The 22055-nt window shown below is 44.2% G+C and overlaps 1 protein-coding gene across 5 annotated transcripts in view; it reads right to left on the reverse strand.

Annotated features, from left to right (window-relative positions):
• TACC2 (transforming acidic coiled-coil containing protein 2) overlaps positions 1–20513 on the reverse strand; it is a 118785-nt gene extending 98272 nt beyond the window's left edge. For all 5 annotated transcript variants that reach the window (XM_072130786.1, XM_072130784.1, XM_072130787.1 and 2 more), the window contains exons 1-3: positions 20300–20513; positions 1407–1579; positions 176–249 (exon numbers count right to left, since the gene is read on the reverse strand). In XM_072130786.1, coding sequence (XP_071986887.1) covers positions 176–211 — 36 coding nt within the window. In that variant the 5' untranslated portion in view covers positions 212–249; positions 1407–1579; positions 20300–20513. The remainder of the gene's footprint in view (positions 1–175; positions 250–1406; positions 1580–20299) is intronic.
• Between the last annotated feature and the right edge of the window lie 1542 nt (positions 20514–22055).

The raw sequence follows: 22055 nt of genomic DNA on the forward strand, positions 1-22055 counted from the left end.
GAATGAGAGACGCTGAATGGTGAAACTGGGTCTGGAAGGTACATTAAATGGCTGCACACACTGTGCACAGAAAAGCTCATTTGCATAAATGAATCAATGAAACAGTAAATTTCTTTGCATTCCGGAAACTGATTTTTTTCAAGCATTTTTTTTTTAAATTGTTGCTTCCACTCACCTGAGACTCTTTATCGTGGCTGTTGTCATTACCCATGCTGTATTTTTTGGTGTAATGTCATGTGCCCGATGAATCTGAAAATATAACAGAAGCATAGGATAAGTAGGTTACATATTGGGAGCAATATTCTATAGGGGCATGTATCATCTACCAAACACATAAACTGCCCATAAACCCCTCCATTGTTATTGAAGTGTGCCCTTGCTGTCCAATGTATGCACCCATCACTAAACAAGTGGCAAAGGTGCAGGATTTTATTCAAATCTTCAATAAGGCCGGAGATGGATGCAATGGGAAGCAATACTTTGATAGTGATGTAGATACAAGCTGCAAATACACTAGGTTAGTAGTGGCAAACTTGTGGCATGGGTGCCAGAGGTGGGACTCCGAGCCATCTCTGTGGGCACCTAAGTATAGAGTTCACCATAAAGGCTCAAGGCATCTTCCTGCAGTCCCAATGCTATTTTAAAGAAACACATTTTGGCTGCCTAGGACTGCAGGAGGAGTGAGGAATTGTGGATAGGGCTGGATTATCATTAGAGCTCCTGCTCCAGGCTCCACCAATTTTCCTGTTCAGGAGGACCCTGAAGGGGATGCTACAATGATAATCCAAATTTCTCCTGCTTCTTTCAACGGTATTAGTGACCTTGGAGCAGGTAGCAATAACTTATTTCTTAAAGGACATCTACCATCAGGATAAAGGACTGTAAACCAAGCACACTGACATACTGGTGTGTGCCCCCTCTGGCAACATCTGCTCTTCTTTTGGCTTTTTATGCCATTGTTTTTAAGTAAAAAAAGGCTTTAAATATTATGCGAATGAGTCTTTTGGAATAAGCAGGGTATAAAAAGCCAAAAGAAGAAAAGGAGGCACACACCAGTATATCAGTGTGTCTGGTTTACAACCCTTCATCTTTGTGGTAGATGTCCTTTGAATTGCCACGTTGACACTCTGCAATAAATAAATAAATGGGTCATGGTTGGAGTTTGGGCACTCTGTTCACCGTCATTTCACTAGGTGCTTCAAAAATCCAATTTACAACTTGTATGTCATATCATTCATTCCAGACTACAAAATTGGACTATTTAACAAAAAGTACTGACTCGTTGCAAGCTACACTACATGACCATATGTTAAAATGAAGGTGGGAGTTGACTTATTCCCTTTAACCCAGCCACCAGGTAGAATTAGGAAAGACAATAAACACAGTAAGGATTTACATGGACTTACAGCAATTTTCATATAGTCCAGAGGTTTTCTTTTGCAGAGCCTTGATGTAAGATTGTTAGCTCCTTACTGACTTGAGGATCTCGGTCCAGTGTGCTGTGTCTGTGGCTGTGTACTGGTGCATACACGTCCTGACTGTACACGCAGAATTAATCTTGTTTTCTCTTCCTCCCGCACTAATAGGTAAAATAAAAGTATTATCTGGGAGCCGCCCGTCATAACACCAAACCTGCTAAACACACACTAGCAGCACCCGCCCCTCACATGAAATCTAGGAAGTAAGCAGCTCAATTAATCCCGGATCATCTGTCACCTTTACAGCTGCAGAGCCAGGGTTCTGCGTTCACATTTCGCATGTTGTGTAAATAAAGCTTCATCGCTGCAGAAAAGTGAAAGTTCTTCAACTCTCTATTATATCTGGAGTTCTAGATACTTAACATTTTTTAAGAGATATCTATGCGGACAGTACTTGAGGGCATTCGGAGTTACATATTGCAGCTGCAAATGTGATTATCTAGGCCAGTGGTGGCGAACCTATGGCACGGGTGCCAGAGGCGCCACTTAGAGCTCTTTCTGTGGGCACCCGGGCCGTTGCCCCACCGCACCAGACAGGACTCAAAGAATCTTCCTGCAGTTCCAAGCAACTTAAAAGATGCTGCTTTCAGTCATATATTAATGTGATACTTACTTCGCTACTTGGGACTGTAGTAAGAGGGAGAATGAGTAGACAGGGATGAAGTATCTTTGGAGGACCTTTCTCTGGCCCCACGATTTTCTCTGGGTACAGAGGGACACTGGAAACAAGCTAAAATGATGCAAATTTTCCATCTTGTCCTCAGGAAGCCAATATGATCAAACGTTGTTGAAGAACAGGGAGCAATAAGTTACTGCTTTAATTTTTGGTTGGTTTTGGGTTTTAGTTTGGGCACTCTGACACTAAATGGTTCGCCATCACTGATCTAGGCAAATGCAGTTTAGGCAATGCTCATAGCTGTTAATGGGGAAAATGAAAATCAACTTAAACTATTGACAGATTTTGAACAATTTGAAGTCCATTGTGTGTACATGAAAAATAACATTAAGTATCTTGTAGCCTGTAGTGAATACGTGAATGTAGCCTGTAGTCGTTCGCGAATGAGCCGGCTATAAGAGCTGGCTTTTTTTAACATGAACAACACTTATTCCTGTCCCTATCTCTATCCTACAATCGGGTTAAAAGTGCTGTGGAATGGGGTGACTGGCTGGTCTGCAGCTCCCTATTATACATGTAATAGGGAGCCGTTCAGGAGCCAGAAGAGCCGACTCTTCTTAGTGAGCGAAACCTAATGAGCAGCTCACGCAGAAGAGCCATAATTCCCATCACTATTAGCCTACATTATCCAGCAGATTGCCCTGCCGACTTACTTTGCTGTTGTTCTGCTTCCAGGTAGAGACCTAGCTGCTATGACTCACATCTCCTCCCCTCTCCATAACACTTCTACCTAGGCTACATTCACACAAACCGGGGGCCACCTGTATCCACTTTTATATGCAAAGTTTTTTTTTTTTTAAAGTGGCCATTAAAGACACATATTTAGTTTGTTGCCCGGTCCCATGAAGTTTCATACTCCACACTTGATGACAACACACACATTTAGTAAGAGAGTCACTTCATAGCCAGCATGAGTCAATGTATAATCCTGTATCCCCTGGTAAGTGAGAATCCATGAAATGTAATATCTACATTCGAAATGTCACACGGACAAGTAACTTGTGTCCCACAAATAATTCAAACAAGAATTGAAGTAAAAGAACTTCTCAGAGTCTTCTCTAATAGCTACCCAGAAAAGGAAGGGGCAAAGTTATGCACCTGTAGTAGCTCCAGGTTGAATGCCAAATCTCCATGAGAGACACTGCAGAACATATTAAAGGAAGCATCTCCATTCTTCACCAAATTTACAATTTTATTAACAAATAAATGTATATGAATTATTTTGAGGCATCTTTTGCTTGATAGTATACTGATATATACTATTTTCACTGCTATATATTTAACACCAATTTTCAGGGTAAATAATGGGTCCTGTCCTTATTAACACACCCTATGGACAGTAAAAAAGTAGGATATTTTTGATTTTCAGAAAACCAGTGTATAAAATGATAAAATTTAGAGATGAGCGAACATGCTCGTCCGAGCTTGATGCTCGGTCGAGCATTAGGGTACTCGAAACTGCTCGTTACTCGGACGAATACTTCGCCCGCTCGAGAAAATGGCAGCTCCCGCCGTTTTGCTTTTTGGCGGCCAGAAACAGAGCCAATCACAAGCCAGGAGACTCTGCACTCCACCCAGCATGACGTGGTACCCTTACACGTCGATAGCAGTGGTTGGCTGGCCAGATCAGGTGACCCTGGGATAGACTAGCCGCTGGCCGCGCTGCTCGGATCATTCTGTCTCTGGATGCCGCTAGGGAGAGAGCTGCTGCTGCTCAGGGAAAGCGTTAGGGTGTTCTATTAGCTTACTGTTAGGCAGGAGTGATTCTCAAAGAACCCAACAGCCCTTCTTAGGGCTACAATAACGTTCTACTTTTTTTATTTTAATTTGCATATTTTACCATTTTGTGAGGAATTAGCAGGGGGACTTGCTACCGTTGTGTTTAGCTCTTAGTGGCACACATATCCATAGCAAAGACCGAAGTGGGAAAATTCAGTAGGGGTTGGATTTCTATTAGGCAATAACTCAGTGTCATCTCATCTGGCATAGTACTGTGCTTCCTTTGATACTTGGCTAGAAAATAGCCATAGGAGAATACAAACAGCTTCTTGAAGCCTACAGTAGCGTTCTATATATTTGATTTCTGGTTGATCTGCTGGTGGCTGTAGTTTCTGCAGTGCATGTACTTGCCAATTCTGAGCAATTTGTAGTGAGACTTGCGACCGCTGTGTTCTGCGCTTAGTGGCGCACATATCCATAGCAAAGGCTGAAGTGGCAAAATTCAGTAGGGGTTGGATTTCTATTAGGCAATAACTCAGTGTCATCTCATCTGGCATAGTACTGTGCTTCCTTTGATACTTGGCTAGAAAATAGCCATAGGAGAATACAAACAGCTTCTTGAAGCCTACAGTAGCGTTCTATATATTTGATTTCTGGTTGATCTGCTGGTGGCTGTAGTTTCTGCAGTGCATGTACTTGCCAATTCTGAGCAATTTGTAGTGAGACTTGCGACCGCTGTGTTCTGCGCTTAGTGGCGCACATATCCATAGCAAAGGCTGAAGTGGCAAAATTCAGTAGGGGTTGGATTTCTATTAGGCAATAACTCAGTGTCATCTCATCTGGCATAGTACTGTGCTTCCTTTGATACTTGGCTAGAAAATAGCCATAGGAGAATACAAACAGCTTCTTGAAGCCTACAGTAGCGTTCTATATATTTGATTTCTGGTTGATCTGCTGGTGGCTGTAGTTTCTGCAGTGCATGTACTTGCCAATTCTGAGCAATTTGTAGTGAGACTTGCGACCGCTGTGTTCTGCGCTTAGTGGCGCACATATCCATAGCAAAGGCTGAAGTGGCAAAATTCAGTAGGGGTTGGATTTCTATTAGGCAATAACTCAGTGTCATCTCATCTGGCATAGTACTGTGCTTCCTTTGATACTTGGCTAGAAAATAGCCATAGGAGAATACAAACAGCTTCTTGAAGCCTACAGTAGCGTTCTATATATTTGATTTCTGGTTGATCTGCTGGTGGCTGTAGTTTCTGCAGTGCATGTACTTGCCAATTCTGAGCAATTTGTAGTGAGACTTGCGACCGCTGTGTTCTGCGCTTAGTGGCGCACATATCCATAGCAAAGGCTGAAGTGGCAAAATTCAGTAGGGGTTGGATTTCTATTAGGCAATAACTCAGTGTCATCTCATCTGGCATAGTACTGTGCTTCCTTTGATACTTGGCTAGAAAATAGCCATAGGAGAATACAAACAGCTTCTTGAAGCCTACAGTAGCGTTCTATATATTTGATTTCTGGTTGATCTGCTGGTGGCTGTAGTTTCTGCAGTGCATGTACTTGCCAATTCTGAGCAATTTGTAGTGAGACTTGCGACCGCTGTGTTCTGCGCTTAGTGGCGCACATATCCATAGCAAAGGCTGAAGTGGCAAAATTCAGTAGGGGTTGGATTTCTATTAGGCAATAACTCAGTGTCATCTCATCCGGCATAGTACTGTGCTTCCTTTGATACTTGGCTAGAAAATAGCCATAGGAGAATACAAACAGCTTCTTGATCTTGAAGCCTACAGTAGCGTTCTATATATTTGATTTCTGGTTGATCTGCTGGTGGCTGTAGTTTCTGCAGTGCATGTACTTGCCAATTCTGAGCAATTTGTAGTGGGACTTGCGACCGCTGTGTTCTGCGCTTAGTGGCGCACATATCCATAGCAAAGGCCGAAGTGGCAAAATTCAGTAGGGGTTGGATTTCTATTAGGCAATAACTCAGTGTCATCTCATCCGGCATAGTACTGTGCTTCCTTTGATACTTGGCTAGAAAATAGCCATAGGAGAATACAAACAGCTTCTTGATCTTGAAGCCTACAGTAGCGTTCTATATATTTGATTTCTGGTTGATCTGCTGGTGGCTGTAGTTTCTGCAGTGCATGTACTTGCCAATTCTGAGCAATTTGTAGTGGGACTTGCGACCGCTGTGTTCTGCGCTTAGTGGCGCACATATCCATAGCAAAGGCCGAAGTGGCAAAATTCAGTAGGGGTTGGATTTCTATTAGGCAATAACTCAGTGTCATCTCATCTGGCATAGTACTGTGCTTCCTTTGATACTTGGCTAGAAAATAGCCATAGCAATAGGATAGCATTGTTTGGTTTTAAAAACTCAAAAAAAAACAAAAAACACAAAAAAAAAAAAAAAAACACAAAAAAAAACAAAAAAAAGTAAAAAAAAAAATAAAGTTATAACTCTCATTTTAAAAATGTTTAACCCGAGGGCTAGGGGTAGAGGACGAGGGCGGGGACGTGGGCGTCCAACTACTGCAGGGGTCAGAGGCCGTGGTCCTGGGCGGGGTGAGACACCACCTGCTGATGAGGGAGCAGGGGAACGCCGCAGAGCTACACTCCCTAGGTTCATGTCTGAAGTTACTGGGACTCGTGGTAGAGCACTGTTGAGGCCAGAACAGTGCGAACAGGTGATGTCGTGGATTGCTGACAATGCTTCGAGCAATTTGTCCACCACCAGTCAGTCTTCCACGCAGTCCACCCATGTCACCGAAATCGCCACTCCTCCAGCTCCTGCACCTCAGCCTCCTCCCCCCCAGTCTGCCCCCTCCCAGGAAAATTTGGCATTTGAACCGGCATACTCTGAGGAACTGTTTTCTGGACCCTTCCCACAGTCACAAACCACTTGTCCGGTTGCTGCTGAGCAATTTTCCGATGCCCAGGTTTTCCACCAGTCACAGTCTGTGGGTGATGATGACCTTCTTGACGTAGTGGAAGTGTGTAAAGAGGTGTCCGACGATGAGGAGACACGGTTGTCAGACAGTGGGGAAGTTGTTGTCAGGGCAGGAAGTCCGAGGGGGGAGCAGACTGAGGGATCGGAGGATGATGAGGTGACAGACCCAAGCTGGGTTGAGAGGCCGGGTGAACACAGTGCTTCTGAGACGGAGGAGAGTCCTCGACCTGAACAGGTTGGAAGAGGCAGTGGTGGGGCCAGACGGAGAGGCAGGGCCAGAGCTGGTGCATCAGCGCCACTGTCAACTAGTGAAGCTCCCGTGGTGAGGGCTCTTGCGGCGAGGGCTAGATCTTCAGAAGTGTGGAGGTTCTTTAAGGAAACACCGGATGACCGACGGACTGTGGTGTGCAACATTTGCCAAACCAGGCTCAGCAGGGGTTCCACCACTACTAGCTTAACTACCACCAGTATGCGCAGGCATATGAATGCTAAGCACCCCACTCAGTGGCAACAAGCCCGTTCACCTCCGGCCGTGCACACCACTGCTCCTTCCCCTGTGTCAGCTGCTAGTCAGCCCCCTGCCCAGGACCCTGGCACAAAAACCCCATCGTCGCCTCCACGATCCTCCACAGCATCCACCAGCGTTCAGCTCTCCATACCCCAGACGCTGGAGCGGAAACGCAAATATAGTGCAACCCACCCGCACGCCCAAGCCCTTAATGTGCACATCTCCAGATTGCTTAGCCTGGAGATGCTGCCCTATAGGCTAGTAGAGACCGAGGCCTTTCGCAACCTCATGGCGGCGGCCGCCCCTCGGTATTCGGTCCCCAGCCGCCACTACTTTTCCCGATGTGCCGTCCCAGCCCTGCACCAGCACGTGTCAGACAACATCATCCGTGCCCTGACCAACGCCGTTTCTGACAAGGTCCACCTGACCACGGACACGTGGACGAGTGCTGCCGGGCAGGGCCACTATATATCGCTGACGGCACATTGGGTTAACTTGGTGGAGGCTGGGACCGAGTCTGACCCTGGGGCTGCTCATATACTGCCGACGCCGAGGATTGCGGGGCCTACCTCGGTCCAGGTGTTTCAGGCCTACTATGCCTCCTCCTCCTCCCACCCCTCCTCCACCTCCTCCTCCGAACTACCATCCGTGGGCACGGCGCCATCAGTCGGTAGCTCTAGGCACAGCAGCAGTGCCGTCGCTAAGCGACAGCAGGCGGTGCTCAAACTGCTGAGCCTAGGCGACAAAAGGCACACCGCCCAAGAGCTATTACAGGGCATCACGGCGCAGACTGATCTGTGGCTGGCACCGCTGAACCTCAAGCCGGGAATGGTTGTGTGTGACAACGGCCGTAACCTGGTGGCGGCTCTGCAACTCGGCAGACTGACACATGTGCCATGCCTGGCCCATGTGTTAAATCTGATAGTGCAGCGTTTCCTCAAGACATACCCCAATCTGTCTGATTTGCTCACGAAGGTGCGCCGCATCTGTGCGCATTTCAGGAAGTCCAGCCCAGATGCTGCCACTCTCAGGGCAGCGCAGCGCCGCCTCCAACTGCCCGCTCACCGACTGTTGTGCGACGTGCCCACGAGGTGGAATTCAACACTGACCATGTTATCCAGAGTTTACCAGCAGCGCAGAGCGATTGTAGACTGCCAGATGTCAACTTCCACCAGAACTGGTAGTCAGGTCAGTCAGCTTCCTCAAGTCTACAATGAGGAGTGGACGTGGATGTCTGATATCTGTCAGGTGCTGAGTAACTTTGAGGAGTCAACACAGATGGTCAGTGGCGATGCCGCCATCATCAGCCTCACCATCCCGCTGCTTGGCCTGTTGAAAAACTCTCTGGTCAGCATGAAGTCGGAAGCTTTGCGCTCGTCACAAGAGACGGGGGAAGAATATTCCCTTGTTGATAGCCAAAGCACCCTGAGGTCTGTTTCTCAGCGCATATCGGAGGAGGTGGAGGTGGAGGAGGATGAGGAGGAAGAGGAGGAGAATGTTGGCGAGACACAAGAGGGGACCATTGTTGAGTCCTTCACTGTTCAGCGTGTATGGGCAGAAGAAGAGGAGTTGGAGGAGGAGGAAATGGACAGTCAGGCCAGTGAGGGGAGTGAATTCTTACGCGTTGGTACTCTGGCGCATATGGCAGATTTCATGCTAGGCTGCCTATCCCGTGACCCTCGCGTTCAAAGAATTTATTCCAGCACCGATTACTGGGTGTTCACTCTCCTGGACCCACGGTACAAGCAAAATCTTCCCACTCTCATCCCTGGAGAGGAAAGGAGTGTGAGAATGCATGAATACCAGCAGGCCCTGGTGCACAAGCTGAAACAGTATTTCCCTTCTGACAGCGCTAGCGGCAGAGTGCGTAGTTCTGCGGGACAAGTAGCGAGGGAGAGTAGGCGAGCAGGCAGCTTGTCCAGCACTGGCAAGGGTACGCTTTACAAGGCTTTTGCCAGCTTTATGTCACCCCAGCAAGACACTGTCACCTGTCCCCAGTCTCGGCAGAGTAGGGCTGATCTTTACAGAAAGATGGTGAGGGAGTACGTAGCTGACCATACCATCGTCCTAAATGATCACACAGCTCCCTACAACTACTGGGTTTCAAAGCTGGACATGTGGCACGAACTGGCGCTGTACGCCTTGGAGGTTCTTGCCTGCCCTGCCGCTAGCGTCTTGTCCGAGCGGGTTTTCAGTGCAGCTGGTGGCATCATCACCGATAAGCGTACACGCCTGTCGACTGACAGCGCTGACAGGCTGACGCTTATTAAAATGAATAAAGGCTGGATTTCTCAGAATTTCCAATCTCCACCAGGTGAAGGAAGCTCAACCTGAATAATTGATCCACTCCTCCTCCTCCTCCTCATTTTCCTCCTTCTCCTCCTCTTTGTACAGTAAAGCAGAGGAAAATGGCTATTTTTTGACAGGGCCCACTGGCTCTTGCTATAGTACTTCATGCATTTAATTTTTCTGGAGGGCCACCTACCCGGTCCTCTGTTTGAAACAATTTTTGTGAGTGCCACATACAGGCACTCAATCTATTCCATTTTTCTGGAGGGCCACCTACCCGGTCCTCTGTTTTAAAAAATTTTTGGGACTGCCACATACAGGCACTCAATCTATTCCATTTTACTGCAGGGCCACCTACCTGCTCCTCTGGTTTGAACAATTTTTGGGACTGCCACATACAGGCACTCAATCTATTCCATTTTACTGGAGGGCCACCTACCTGCTCCTCTGGTTTGAAACATTTTTGGGACTGCCACATACAGGCACTCAATCTATTCCATTTTACTGCAGGGCCACCTACCTGCTCCTCTGGTTTGAACAATTTTTGGGACTGCCACATACAGGCACTCAATCTATTCCATTTTACTGGAGGGCCACCTACCTGCTCCTCTGGTTTGAAACATTTTTGGGACTGCCACATACAGGCACTCAATCTATTCCATTTTACTGCAGGGCCACCTACCTGCTCCTCTGGTTTGAACAATTTTTGGGACTGCCACATACAGGCACTCAATCTATTCCATTTTACTGCAGGGCCACCTACCTGCTCCTCTGGTTTGAACAATTTTTGGGACTGCCACATACAGGCACTCAATCTATTCCATTTTACTGGAGGGCCACCTACCTGCTCCTCTGGTTTGAAACATTTTTGGGACTGCCACATACAGGCACTCAATCTATCCCATTTTACTGGAGGGCCACCTACCTGCTCCTCTGGTTTGAAAAATGTTTGGGACTGCCACATACAGGCACTATCCAAATTAAATTGTCTCCATAGCAGCCTCCACACGTTGTCTCCATTGCTACCTCCAAAAGTCGTCCATATAGCTGCCTCCATACATCGTCCCTTTATCAAACGAGGTGTGTCAGGCAGAAATTTGGGTTGTTTTCATGGATTCCACATCAAAGTTGTTAACTTTGTCACCACCCTGCTGTGTAATCCCCAAAATATACTGGCAAACTTTTACCATTTAGGGATATTATTTCAGCGCTTCTTGCGCATCTGTTTACATTCCCCTCACCCGGCATATCCTAAACTTATAAGAACGCTACTACACTTGATCTTATACAAAAGGTTCTTAGAAGTGCTGTTTGGGGAGTAGCCTAGAGACAGGGGCTTGGATTGGCGAAAGCTCGCCTGGCAGCGGAACGCCAGCTCCATGCGCATCATGCGCTTCTTGCGCATCTGTTTACATTCCCCTCACCCGCCATATCCCAAACTTATAAGAACGCTACTACACTTAACTTGGTGCAGGCTGGGACCGAGTCTGACCCTGGGGCTGGTCATATACTGCCGACGCAGAGAATTGCGGGGCCTACCTCGGTCCAGGTCTCAAAGGCCTACTATACCTCCTCCCACCCCTCCTCCACCTCCTCCTCCTCCGAATTACCATCCGTGGGCATGGCGCCATCAGTCGGTAGCTCTAGGCACAGCAGCAGTGCCGTCGCTAAGCGACAGCAGGCGGTGCTGAAACTGCTGAGCCTAGGCGATAAAAGGCACACCGCCCAAGAGCTATTACAGGGCATTCCACATCAAAGTTGTTAACTTTGTCGCCACCCTGCTGTGTAATCCCCAAAATATACTTGCAAACTTTTACCATTTAGGGATATTATTTCAGCGCTTCTTGCGCATCTGTTTACATTCCCCTCACCCGGCATATCCTAAACTTATAAGAACGCTACTACACTTGATCTTATACAAAAGGTTCTTAGAAGTGCTGTTTGGGGAGTAGCCTAGAGACAGGGGCTTGGATTGGCGAAAGCTCGCCTGGCAGCGGAGCGCCAGCTCCATGCCAAGATCCAACTAACATAGTTTTAACTGCAGCACCTTTAATCTACTACTAGTTCACTGCCTCCATACATGGTCCCCTTATCAAACGAGCTGTGTCAGGCAGAATTTTGGGTTGTTTTCATGGCTTCCATGTTAACTTTGTCGCCACCCTGCTGTGTAATCCACAAAATATACTGGCAAACTTTTATCATGTACCGATATTATTTGAGCGCTTCTTGCTCACCTCCTTTGGTTCCTCTCTGCCACCCATTGGTTTGAAGCCTGAGTCCATTTAGGGTATGTCGCCATGCCACTCTCTAGCCTGCTGCCGCTGCCTCTGCATGCCGTCCCCTATAGTGTCAGGGTCAATTATTGGATGTTTTAGATGCTATCTAGCTTCATTCTGTCACTCTGTCATGGCCATGCTGTTGCCCATAATTTTGGCATAATGGTGCGATTATGCAGCCTCAGAGGCATCCATGCATGCTGCCCCTGCTGTTTCCTGTCCATTTCCGTGGTGTTTCCATCCTTTTCTGAGGTTCCCAGGTGTTTGGCCAAGCTTCCCTGTGCAGAGCCTTGGTCCCCTTGAAAAATGCTCGAGTCTCCCATTGACTTCAATGGGGTTCGTTATTCGAGACGAGCACTCGAGCATCGGGAAAAGTTCGTCTCGAATAACGAGTACCCGAGCATTTTAGTGTTCGCTCATCTCTAATAAAATTCCCTTTGCAGAACATGTTGGCTGCCAAGAGAGTATTTGGCTATATACAGCATAGGGTTTGTACATGACAGCCATTTCCCACATACTCATCTAGTGACTGCACTGTTATGTCCTTTATGTGTTTTTTTGTTAATAAATAAAAAAATACTAGATACATAATAACAGGGGGGTTTACTAGCCTGTATCTATTTTGGACCTAAAACAACAAGATAAATGCAAGGTATTGAGGGCAGGTACCTATTTTGAATCCACTGATGATAGAAGCAGTTAAAAGAAATCTACCATTTGATTTAATGCATTGTGAACCAAACATATCTTGAGAATGACGCAGAAACATACATTGTTTAATCCCTGAACTGAGTTGGTTTTGCTGGAAAAAAAAATTATATAAATGAGGCTATTTAACTCGTGTAACTGCCCAGCCACTTCTCCTCACCCTAATTATGCACTGCTTCAGAGAATGATGTAATCACTGTGTTGTTCCCGACAGGCAGAAGTAATCAATCACTGCACCATCCCCCAGCTGCTGTGTATGAGTCATCCAGCTCAGGTTGATTAGTCCTGTCTGGACAGTTCAGGAATCCCCATGTAATCTGTTTATATACTGCAGCCAGTCTGCACCTAGCTTTCCCGAGGTCTTAAATTATAGAATTGTTTTTGAGCAAAACCACTCGGTTCAGGGATTAATCAAGATACGTATCTTTCTGCTTCAGTGTAGCTACAGCATTCTCAAGGTATGTTTGGTTCACAATGCATAAAAACAAATGGTAGATTTCCTTTAAAGGAAAGTTTTTTAGAATTGCCAGCACTCCATGTAAGAGGTGTAAGCTAAAAACCAAGTAATGTCAATGAGGACTTATTGCATTGCTTTCACATACACACTCCTGCTTCTAAATATGTGTAATAAATTAGTTCTATCTCCCAAAATACAGCTGGTGCATTACATTGCTCATAATTCAGCACAGACTGGAAAAACTTGTCACTTGTGTAATGTCTGACTCACAAATTACTTAGAAATACTATTAGTGTGAAGAGTACAATTTAGTGTGGATTAGCTTAAGGAGTGTCTCAAGTTGATGGCTGCCAGTGCCAGCATTGTAGAATAACATCAACGTGCACTTTGCTGATGAACAGGTGAGTAACCAGAAAATCTTAAAAGATCACTAATATTACTGTACAGTAAACTGCAGATTAACTGAATGGTTATTGATAAATGTGACATAGTACAAAATGAAACACAAATTCAAAGTTAGAACTGGTCCCCATAGAGCAGTAGTGTCGAACCTATGGTACGGGTGCCAGAGGTGGCACTCAGTTTGGGCACCCAAGCTATCAACATAGCAGAGACTCAAAGAATCATCCTGCCATCGCAGGCAACTCAAGAAATGCTGCTCTTAGTACTATTTTAAAGTAACACATTCTTGATTGCTTGGGACTGCAGGAAAAGGTAAAACATGTGGAAAGGGCGGATTATCTTTAGAGCTCCTGCTAGGCCCACATTTCTTTCTGTACAGGGGGATCATGGTGAGATGCTACAATGATAAGTCAAATTTGCCCTTCTTTTTTCAACTGTATTGTTGTCCTCAAGAGGATGATATGATCAGCGGTGGACTGGCCATAAGACCCACCGGGAGAAATCCCGGTGGGCCGATTGGTTTAGGGCAGTTCCGGGGCCGGTCTGGGACTGGTGGGGCCGGTGGAAAAATAAAAACACATGTAACTCACATTTCCGACGCCCCAACGCTGCTCTCCTGCTTGTCTGGCTGTATACTGGGGCTATGGGGTGCATACTGGGGCTATGAACTGCATACTGGGGCTATGGGCTGTCTGGCTGCATACTGGGGCTATGGGCCGTATACTGGGGCAGGGGCAGTCTGGCCGTATACTGGCCAGACTGCCTGGCTGTATACTGGGGGGCTGGCTATATATATATATATATATATATATATATATATATATATATATACTATAGTGGGCTGGATGTATACTGGGGGGTAATGGCTACTAGTAATAGTAGCTATAATCTTGTATTATAGTAGTTATATTCTTCCACAAAGGGGGCAGTGTTATTGTAGTTATATTCATGTACATAGGAGGCAGTATTATAGTAGTTATATTCTTGTACATAGGGGGCAGTATTATAGTAGTTATATTCTTGTACATAGGAGACAGTATTATAGTAGTTATATTCTTGTACATAGGGGGCAGTATTATAGTAGTTATATTCCTGTACATAGGGGCAGCATTATAGTAGTTATATTCTTGTACATAGGGGGCAGCATTATAGTAGTTATATTCTTGTACATAGGGGGCAGCATTATAGTAGTTATATGCTTGTACATAGGGGGCAGTATTATAATAGTTATATTCTTGTACATAGGGGCAGTATTATAGTAGCTATATTTTTGTAAATAGGGGCAATATTATAGTAGCTATATTGTTGTACATATGGGGCAGTATTATAGTAGTTATATTCTTGTACATAGGGGGCAGTATTATAGTAGCTATATTGTTGTACATAGGGGGCAGCATTATAGTAGTTATATTCTTGTACATAGGGGCAGTATTATTGTAGTTATATTCTTGTACATAGGGGGCAGTATTATAGTGATTGTATTCTTGTACATAGGGAGTAGTAATACAGTAGTTATATTCCTGTACATAGGAGGCAGGATTATAGTAGTTATATTCTTGTACATAGGGGGCAGTATTATAGTAGTTATATTAATGTACATAGTGGCCAGTATTATAGTAGTTATATTCCTGTACATAGGAGGCAGGATTATAGTAGTTATATTATTGTACATAGGGGGCAGCATTATAGTAGTTATATTATTGTACATAGGGGACAGTATTATAGTAGTTATATTCTTGTACATAGGGGACAGTATTATAGTAGTTATATTCTTGTACATAGGGGACAGTATTATAGTAGTTATATTCTTATACATTGGGAGCAGTATTATAGTAGTTATATTCTTGTACATAGGGGCAGTATTATAGTAGTTATATTTTTGTACATAGGGGGCAGTATTATACTAGTTATATTCCTGTACATAGGGGGCAGTATTATACTAGTTATATTCCTGTACATACATGGGGCAGTATTATAGTAGTTATATTCTTGTACATGGAGGGGCAGTATTACAATATATTTTACTTAGGGGCTGTAGTATTATAGTAGTTACATTCTTGTTTATTGGAGAAGGTATTGTAGTATGTTTTTAGTGTACATGTATGGCAGTATTAAGTTGTGTGCTCTTAAACTAGAAGTGTTATTCCTTTACAAGAAAACAGTATGAGTTTCTTTCTCTGCGGTGTACGTGTTGATTTAGACCATCTATTAACAGTTTTAGTTTTTTCCAGGGCCACTTTAAATTCCCTGGATATGATTAAAAGTTGTTGTAGAACAGGTAGAAATAAATGAATACTGAAATTGCTGGCACTTTGCAATAAATAAGTGTGGTTTTGGTTGTAGTTTGGGCACTCGGCCTCTAAAAGGTTCACCATTACTGCCATGGATAATCGGCAACAGTGTTTTTTTCTATTTTCTCCCACCGTTATGTGATGCCTATAGGACTGTAGCTCCACTTCCCAATGTCTTTGTGGCAAGAGACAGTAATTATCCTGCCCATGGTTTTCCTTTTGGAGGATGTATTGGGTTAGAAGACAAAGGATGATACAAAAAGAGAATAGAGAGAATCAAACAGGCATCAAAAGTGCAAAAAAAGTATCTTGTTGGGCCTTAAAGGGAACCTGTCACCAGAGAACTAATTTTCACTAAAGACAGGTTACAGAAGCCAATAACACCTGCAATTTAAATCTGCCTTTCTGTCTTCTCTAAGCACTTGCATTACAATATAATTATGTCTTATAACTTACCTTACACCCTGACTGAATCCTCTGTGTAGTCCCAGGGGTTGATATATGCATGTTATGACCATGTGTATCTACTTGCGTGTGTGCAATGTGTGTGATTTGTAAACTGACTTTGGTGTAGATAGCCGCCTAGCAATTTTTTGTTCATCAGATTTTACTACTTTTGAGGGTGAAACCTACAATTAAATCCTCGCCTAAAAATACATGTTATAAAGGTGGATGTTTAATGTGCATTATTGAGGCAGAGGATTTACAAATTTGCCTTATGACAATCATTCCTGAATCATTGCCCTATCGCGGCATCAGCAATCATCCAGCAAAGAGAAAAACGGTGATTTCGATTACATAGACATAAAAAGATTTGTATATCAGTAGTAAACATATAATGTGGTGCCAAAGGGAACGCCTGATTTACTGGATTACATTGGAGGGCTGCTCCTTTTTCCTCAATTGTTTCTTCCCGGACCTATGTAACTGGGATCTTTCTGCTGCGGGCACCCACCAAAATGTAAGCAGATCCAGATTGGGCAAATTTGGATGCGGTCTCAAACTTTGTTTTTCTAGTACAACTGGCTTGCTAGAACTTTAATCAGTGATTTTGTAAAAGGATCCTCAATCACTTGGGAGTGGTAATACAATGTACCCTAGAAAGCCAGCGAAAGGTGCCAAGTGGAGCAGAAGGAGGGCAAAAGGACAGTTGTAAACTCAGTAAAGTAAGGTATACTCAGTATAGAGTAAAACTTCCATGACTTGGCAGCAGAAGTAATGTGAATGCACACAGCCACAGAACTAATAATTAGTGGTTTCTACGTAATTGTTTAAGGTTCTTCTAATCGCAATGTACGAGACTTTCTGAGCTAAATTTATCACCATCCTGTTGAGCGACACAGGAGTAACCTGATCGCAACAGCTAATCCTCATCCGACCACATGGACATGGAGCCAGACGCGGATTGCCAAAAAATGAAAAACAAAAGGCGATTCAGACACAAAATCCTGACCTGTGCGATGATGTCAAGGTTTTATATTGTACACATATAATGGCGGCCAAAGATTAAGCGCAAATCCTGCAGATCCGTTATTTTACATTTATTAACCATTAACATTCCTGCCAATTGTGCATCATTTCTGGTTTGGGTCTTGAATGTTATAAATACTTGAGAGTTATAGATGTTTGAGTGTTATAGATATTTGATACATGGTACCAACTTTAGTGAGAAATTGTCAGCATAGATGAGGATACAAAAAGTAGTTGCACCACAGGTTGCTGCAGTGTGTGGCAGTACCATGAGGGTGTCTTTCCAAGTTTTTCATGCAATTTTTGAGGAAAAAAAATGTATGGTTCATGAAAGGTCCTGCTCTTTCACTTAAGTTTTCAATCCACTCTTGATTTTGACCTAAAGATTTGAATGGGATAACCTGAACATTAGGTCCGTTCTGTAATACAGCAGCGCCGAACCATAATTGTGATTATATTTTGGCGCTGTTCTTCACGGAAGCAGGGACTTCTTGCATTATATAAGATCATATATTAAGTGGGATACTGCATGACCCATGATCCACGGACTAACCACAGTCATCCTAACCAGTTTAGGCAGTGTAAAAATGTGCAGTGGATAAGGGGGTAAGATAAACCTAGCCACATAATCAAATAGCTTGTCAGTCTCGATTGACCTACCCATCGATTGGCCTAGTTTGTGAAAAAAAAATGTAATGTCCCTTTTTTTCAGAAATTAAGCCCTATATTTAGTTTGAGTGCAACAGAACTGCCAGGGGCGTAACTTGAGGGGATGCAGAGGTTGCAGTCGCACTCCGGCCCAAGAGGTTTAGGGGGCCCTCATGGTGTCACTTTCACATATAAGAAGACTATTAACCCTGCTATAAACCATACATTATAGTGGAGGGGCCTGGCACAGACTTTGCACCGGGGCCCATCAGCTTCTAGTTACGATACTGAGAACTGCACTAAATGTTGGCACCTTTTACCATCACAAGGTACAGTCAGGAATGCAGTTCCCGGATATTTGCCTTATTTTAATAATATAATAAATCCTGACAATAAAGCATGTTTGAGCCATAATTGTACGCCCCAGATGCTTTGCTTATTTACTCTTTGTCTGAAGTGCCTACACCAGGAGCGCCCAGCCTGGAGGGTATCTTAAAGTCTATTTCTCTACCCCGCAGGTGGATCGCTTGCCTTTGCCTGCACCACATTTTTGTCTGCCGTTCAATGCAGCCAATTGTCAATGGAATATGAGCTGGCACCGCGCTTACACAATGAGCTACATAGAGGGTTGTTTGTTGTATAATGTAAGGAATCTGGGGCAGATCTCTACAGTGCAGTCACCTATTTACAGGCTACAAATCATCTTGTTACCAGAACTATATTTATAAGTTGTTTATAACACTCTGTTTATATTGTTATTATTGATAGAGAAATGTTATCCTACAAACAAAATAATGACAGAGGAGAACGCTACAGTTATACCTCTCCCTATAAAATTGATTGTTCCCAGAAATCACCAGATTCCCAGATAGATTGATAGGGAACATTAGTGAAACTATTTCCTGGCCTGTGTGAGCTTGCATGTCATTGCAGGGGTAGTGTTTGTCCTTGGTTACAGCTGACATGTCAAGCTATAAAACATTCCAAGACTTAAAATGAAGCTCCACCGTTGCAGCCTCTTTCATATTAATTAACCAGTTTGCATTTTGAGCACTTTTTTACTATTTAATATATATCACAATTTGCTGTTTTTTATGCAAAATGTATTCTTTTACAAAAAAGAAAAGCAGCAGAGAATATGTATACTCTTAGACCTGTGTAACATTGGGACACACCATAGCAAATAATTTTTGATGCCCATTTACCATCTAATCGGAATATGGGTGTCTCTATTCTACATGAATTTGCTATCATAGTACACACTAATTTATTCTTAGCTTATACTCGGGTTGTCTTCTGCCTGACCTGTGTGATAAATCGGAACACCTTAAGTATATAGTAGTCCTTTACTTTGTCAGTCTAACTCCAACCACTACCGATCTCTCTTAGGTTACAATCAGGATACTAGTGAACTCTCTTAGGTTACAATCAGGATACTAGTGATCTCTTAGGTTACAATCAGAATACAGTGTATATCAGGAGTCCATGGATAACAAATATAAGAAGATTACCACAGAGACGGTACCTGGTTCTATGAGTAGGTGTCCCTGGTTTATCATGCTTGATTTTGATCAAGCTCCACATAAAGAAATGACTGTAAATATAGCAATTTCTTAAAACAATGCTGTTTGGATGGATGTCTATGCTGCAGCGACTGTATGCATGCATTGGTCGAAGTCCACACAAGGGTAATATGTATGTTTTACTCACAAAATCATATAGCTTTGCCCTCCGCAAATTATGTCACCAGTGTATTATGTTTGTCCCTTTCTAGTTTCCATTAAGTGAAGTTTGCGTTTCGTTTTTGCAGCCAAGAAGAGCAACCAAAACAATTCTCTAATGCGCAAGTTTCCTTCCACTGTGGAAAATGGATTCTGCTATCCACAGAACTAGAAGTTGTATCCCCAATACTATGAGCAGGTGAAGCATTGGTGCATGGAGTTATCAATGAGTACTTCCTATTTTCATAAATATTTATTTCTGTGATTTACTATAAACAAGTAATCTAGGGTGGCCCTTTCCTATTTTGATAGAAACTCAAATCACTGTACTTAAGCCTCGGGCTACAATCAACTGCTATAACAGTTATTAAATGTGTCTGCAGTTAAGATTTATTGTTAATCCTGATTCTTACGACAACCCCAAAAAGACCAAAAAAAAAATGATGTTACAATTATAAAATATACAGTTCCGACTTACATACAAATTCAACTTAAGAACAAACCTACAGAACCTATCTGCCCAAAACACTAAAGGTTCCCATTGTATATTGCCATCCTATGTCATCTGCCTTTCTACGAAAGTTTCTCTATAGTCTGGATTTCATATAGTAACCTAAATCTACTTTAACATGACATATTTTAGGTTAGTACACCTTTAAAAGAGTTGGATCCAGAGAGATTATATGTACAAGTCATCGTCTCTTACCCTTCTCATATATCCCAGGGATCCGAGCAGCCGTCTCTGCACTCTAAATCACCTGATAATCTCTGCTCTTGTGTTAAAGTCTGTCCAGACTGGATCAGAGATCTGCCCGTGTACCTCTCATCCGCCTCTTATCTTCTGTATTTGATAATTCAGGCAACTTGTGCTCCTATGTAGCCTCTGCCTCTCCTGTCCCTGCTGGCACTGAATGCTGATCCTCTCTCCTGAGCAGGTCACATGTAGCAAGCTTCTATAAATGGGATTTGAAACTCTGGTGAAGTGTGAGGAATCTGATCCTAGAGCTATATAACGGGCCTGCACTACTCACACAGTACAACTAAGGCTTGGGGGTAGGGACAGAACCGGCCCAAAGGGAAAGTCACTTATAACTTTGTTTGGAAAGGAAATGTAATAAATAAAGCTGAACCAGGAGCCCATATGTTCTGCAGTTCATTTAAATGGCTGAATCGGTCCCTGATAAAAGGTTCAGGTTTGGTAACAGTCAAAAACTACAGGTGCGTAGAGTCTAAGCAAAGGTGGGATACATACAAAATCTATGTTGACATCTTATGTCTTACACTAGTAGGTTTAGATACAAACACATGCCCTATTCCAGATTACAGTACAGGAGGACCCAGGAAAAGATATTGTCATGGTTTTCTCATCTCCAGACCCTCTAGGAAGGACTGGGGCACGAGAGTGAAATCTCTTTTATACCTATAAAAAAATCTCCCCCAAAGTATTATACAAATGGGCTAAGAGTCATATTTTGCCTTAGAAGAGGCACTTTTAGACGCTAAGGCTCTATAGTACCTATGCCATGTTCAACAATGTTTCTATTTTGTAAAGTCTATTGATCAATTAATTCATATACGTTTTACTTTTCAATCTTTATTCATTCCCCACCCTCCCTTAGGAGGAATGTGTGTTACATGTTAGGATCAGTGGATCCTCTGGACCACCGCGGGAGATGGAACTAGCCAACACCCGGAACCGGAGCCTAGCGGCACCTGGTATTCACCAGAGCCCGCCGCAAAGCGGGTTGGACTTGCTGCGGCAGGATACCACTAAGTCGTTCCCAGGTGTGACTAGCCCACGATGGCAGCCGAGGTCGAGATACCTTAGCGGATGGCAATCTCATAGACAGGTCCAGGCACAGGGTCAGGGCAGGCGGCAGAGAAGCAACGTCAGGCCCAAGTCCGGAGTCAGCAACAGGAGGTCCAGGCAGGTGGGAATGGGAACACAGGCACACGGAACACAGCAACACGGAGGAACTCAGGTAACACGGCAACACAGGACTCAGGAGCGGGAACACACAGGAATACACAGGAACGCAGGAATACAGGAATACGGAATACGCAGGAATACAGGAATACACAGGAATGCAGGAATACTCGCTTGGAAGCTTTCTCTAAGGCTATGAGGCACAAAGATCCGGCAGGGGACACAGGAAGAGGCAGGATTCTTAAAGGTGAGGTGTTCAGCCAGTGCACCAATTAGCGGTGCGCTGGCCCTTTAAATTTTCGGCAGGAGCCGCGCGCGCGCCCTAGGAGGCGGGGACGGGAGCGCACGGCAGTCCGGGGAAGAGCAGGAGCCGGGAGAGGTGTGTGAGGAGACGGGGGAGCACGGATGCGCCCGCGATCCGAGACAGGGATCGCGGGAGCACCCGTGACAGTACCCCCCCCTTCGGCCTCCCTCTCTTCTTGGGCCTGAGAAAACATTGGAGCAGGCTCTTGTCCATGATGTTATCCTCTGGCTC

This window comes from Engystomops pustulosus, chromosome 11, assembly GCF_040894005.1.
Source record: "Engystomops pustulosus chromosome 11, aEngPut4.maternal, whole genome shotgun sequence".
NCBI lineage: Eukaryota > Metazoa > Chordata > Amphibia > Anura > Leptodactylidae > Engystomops > Engystomops pustulosus.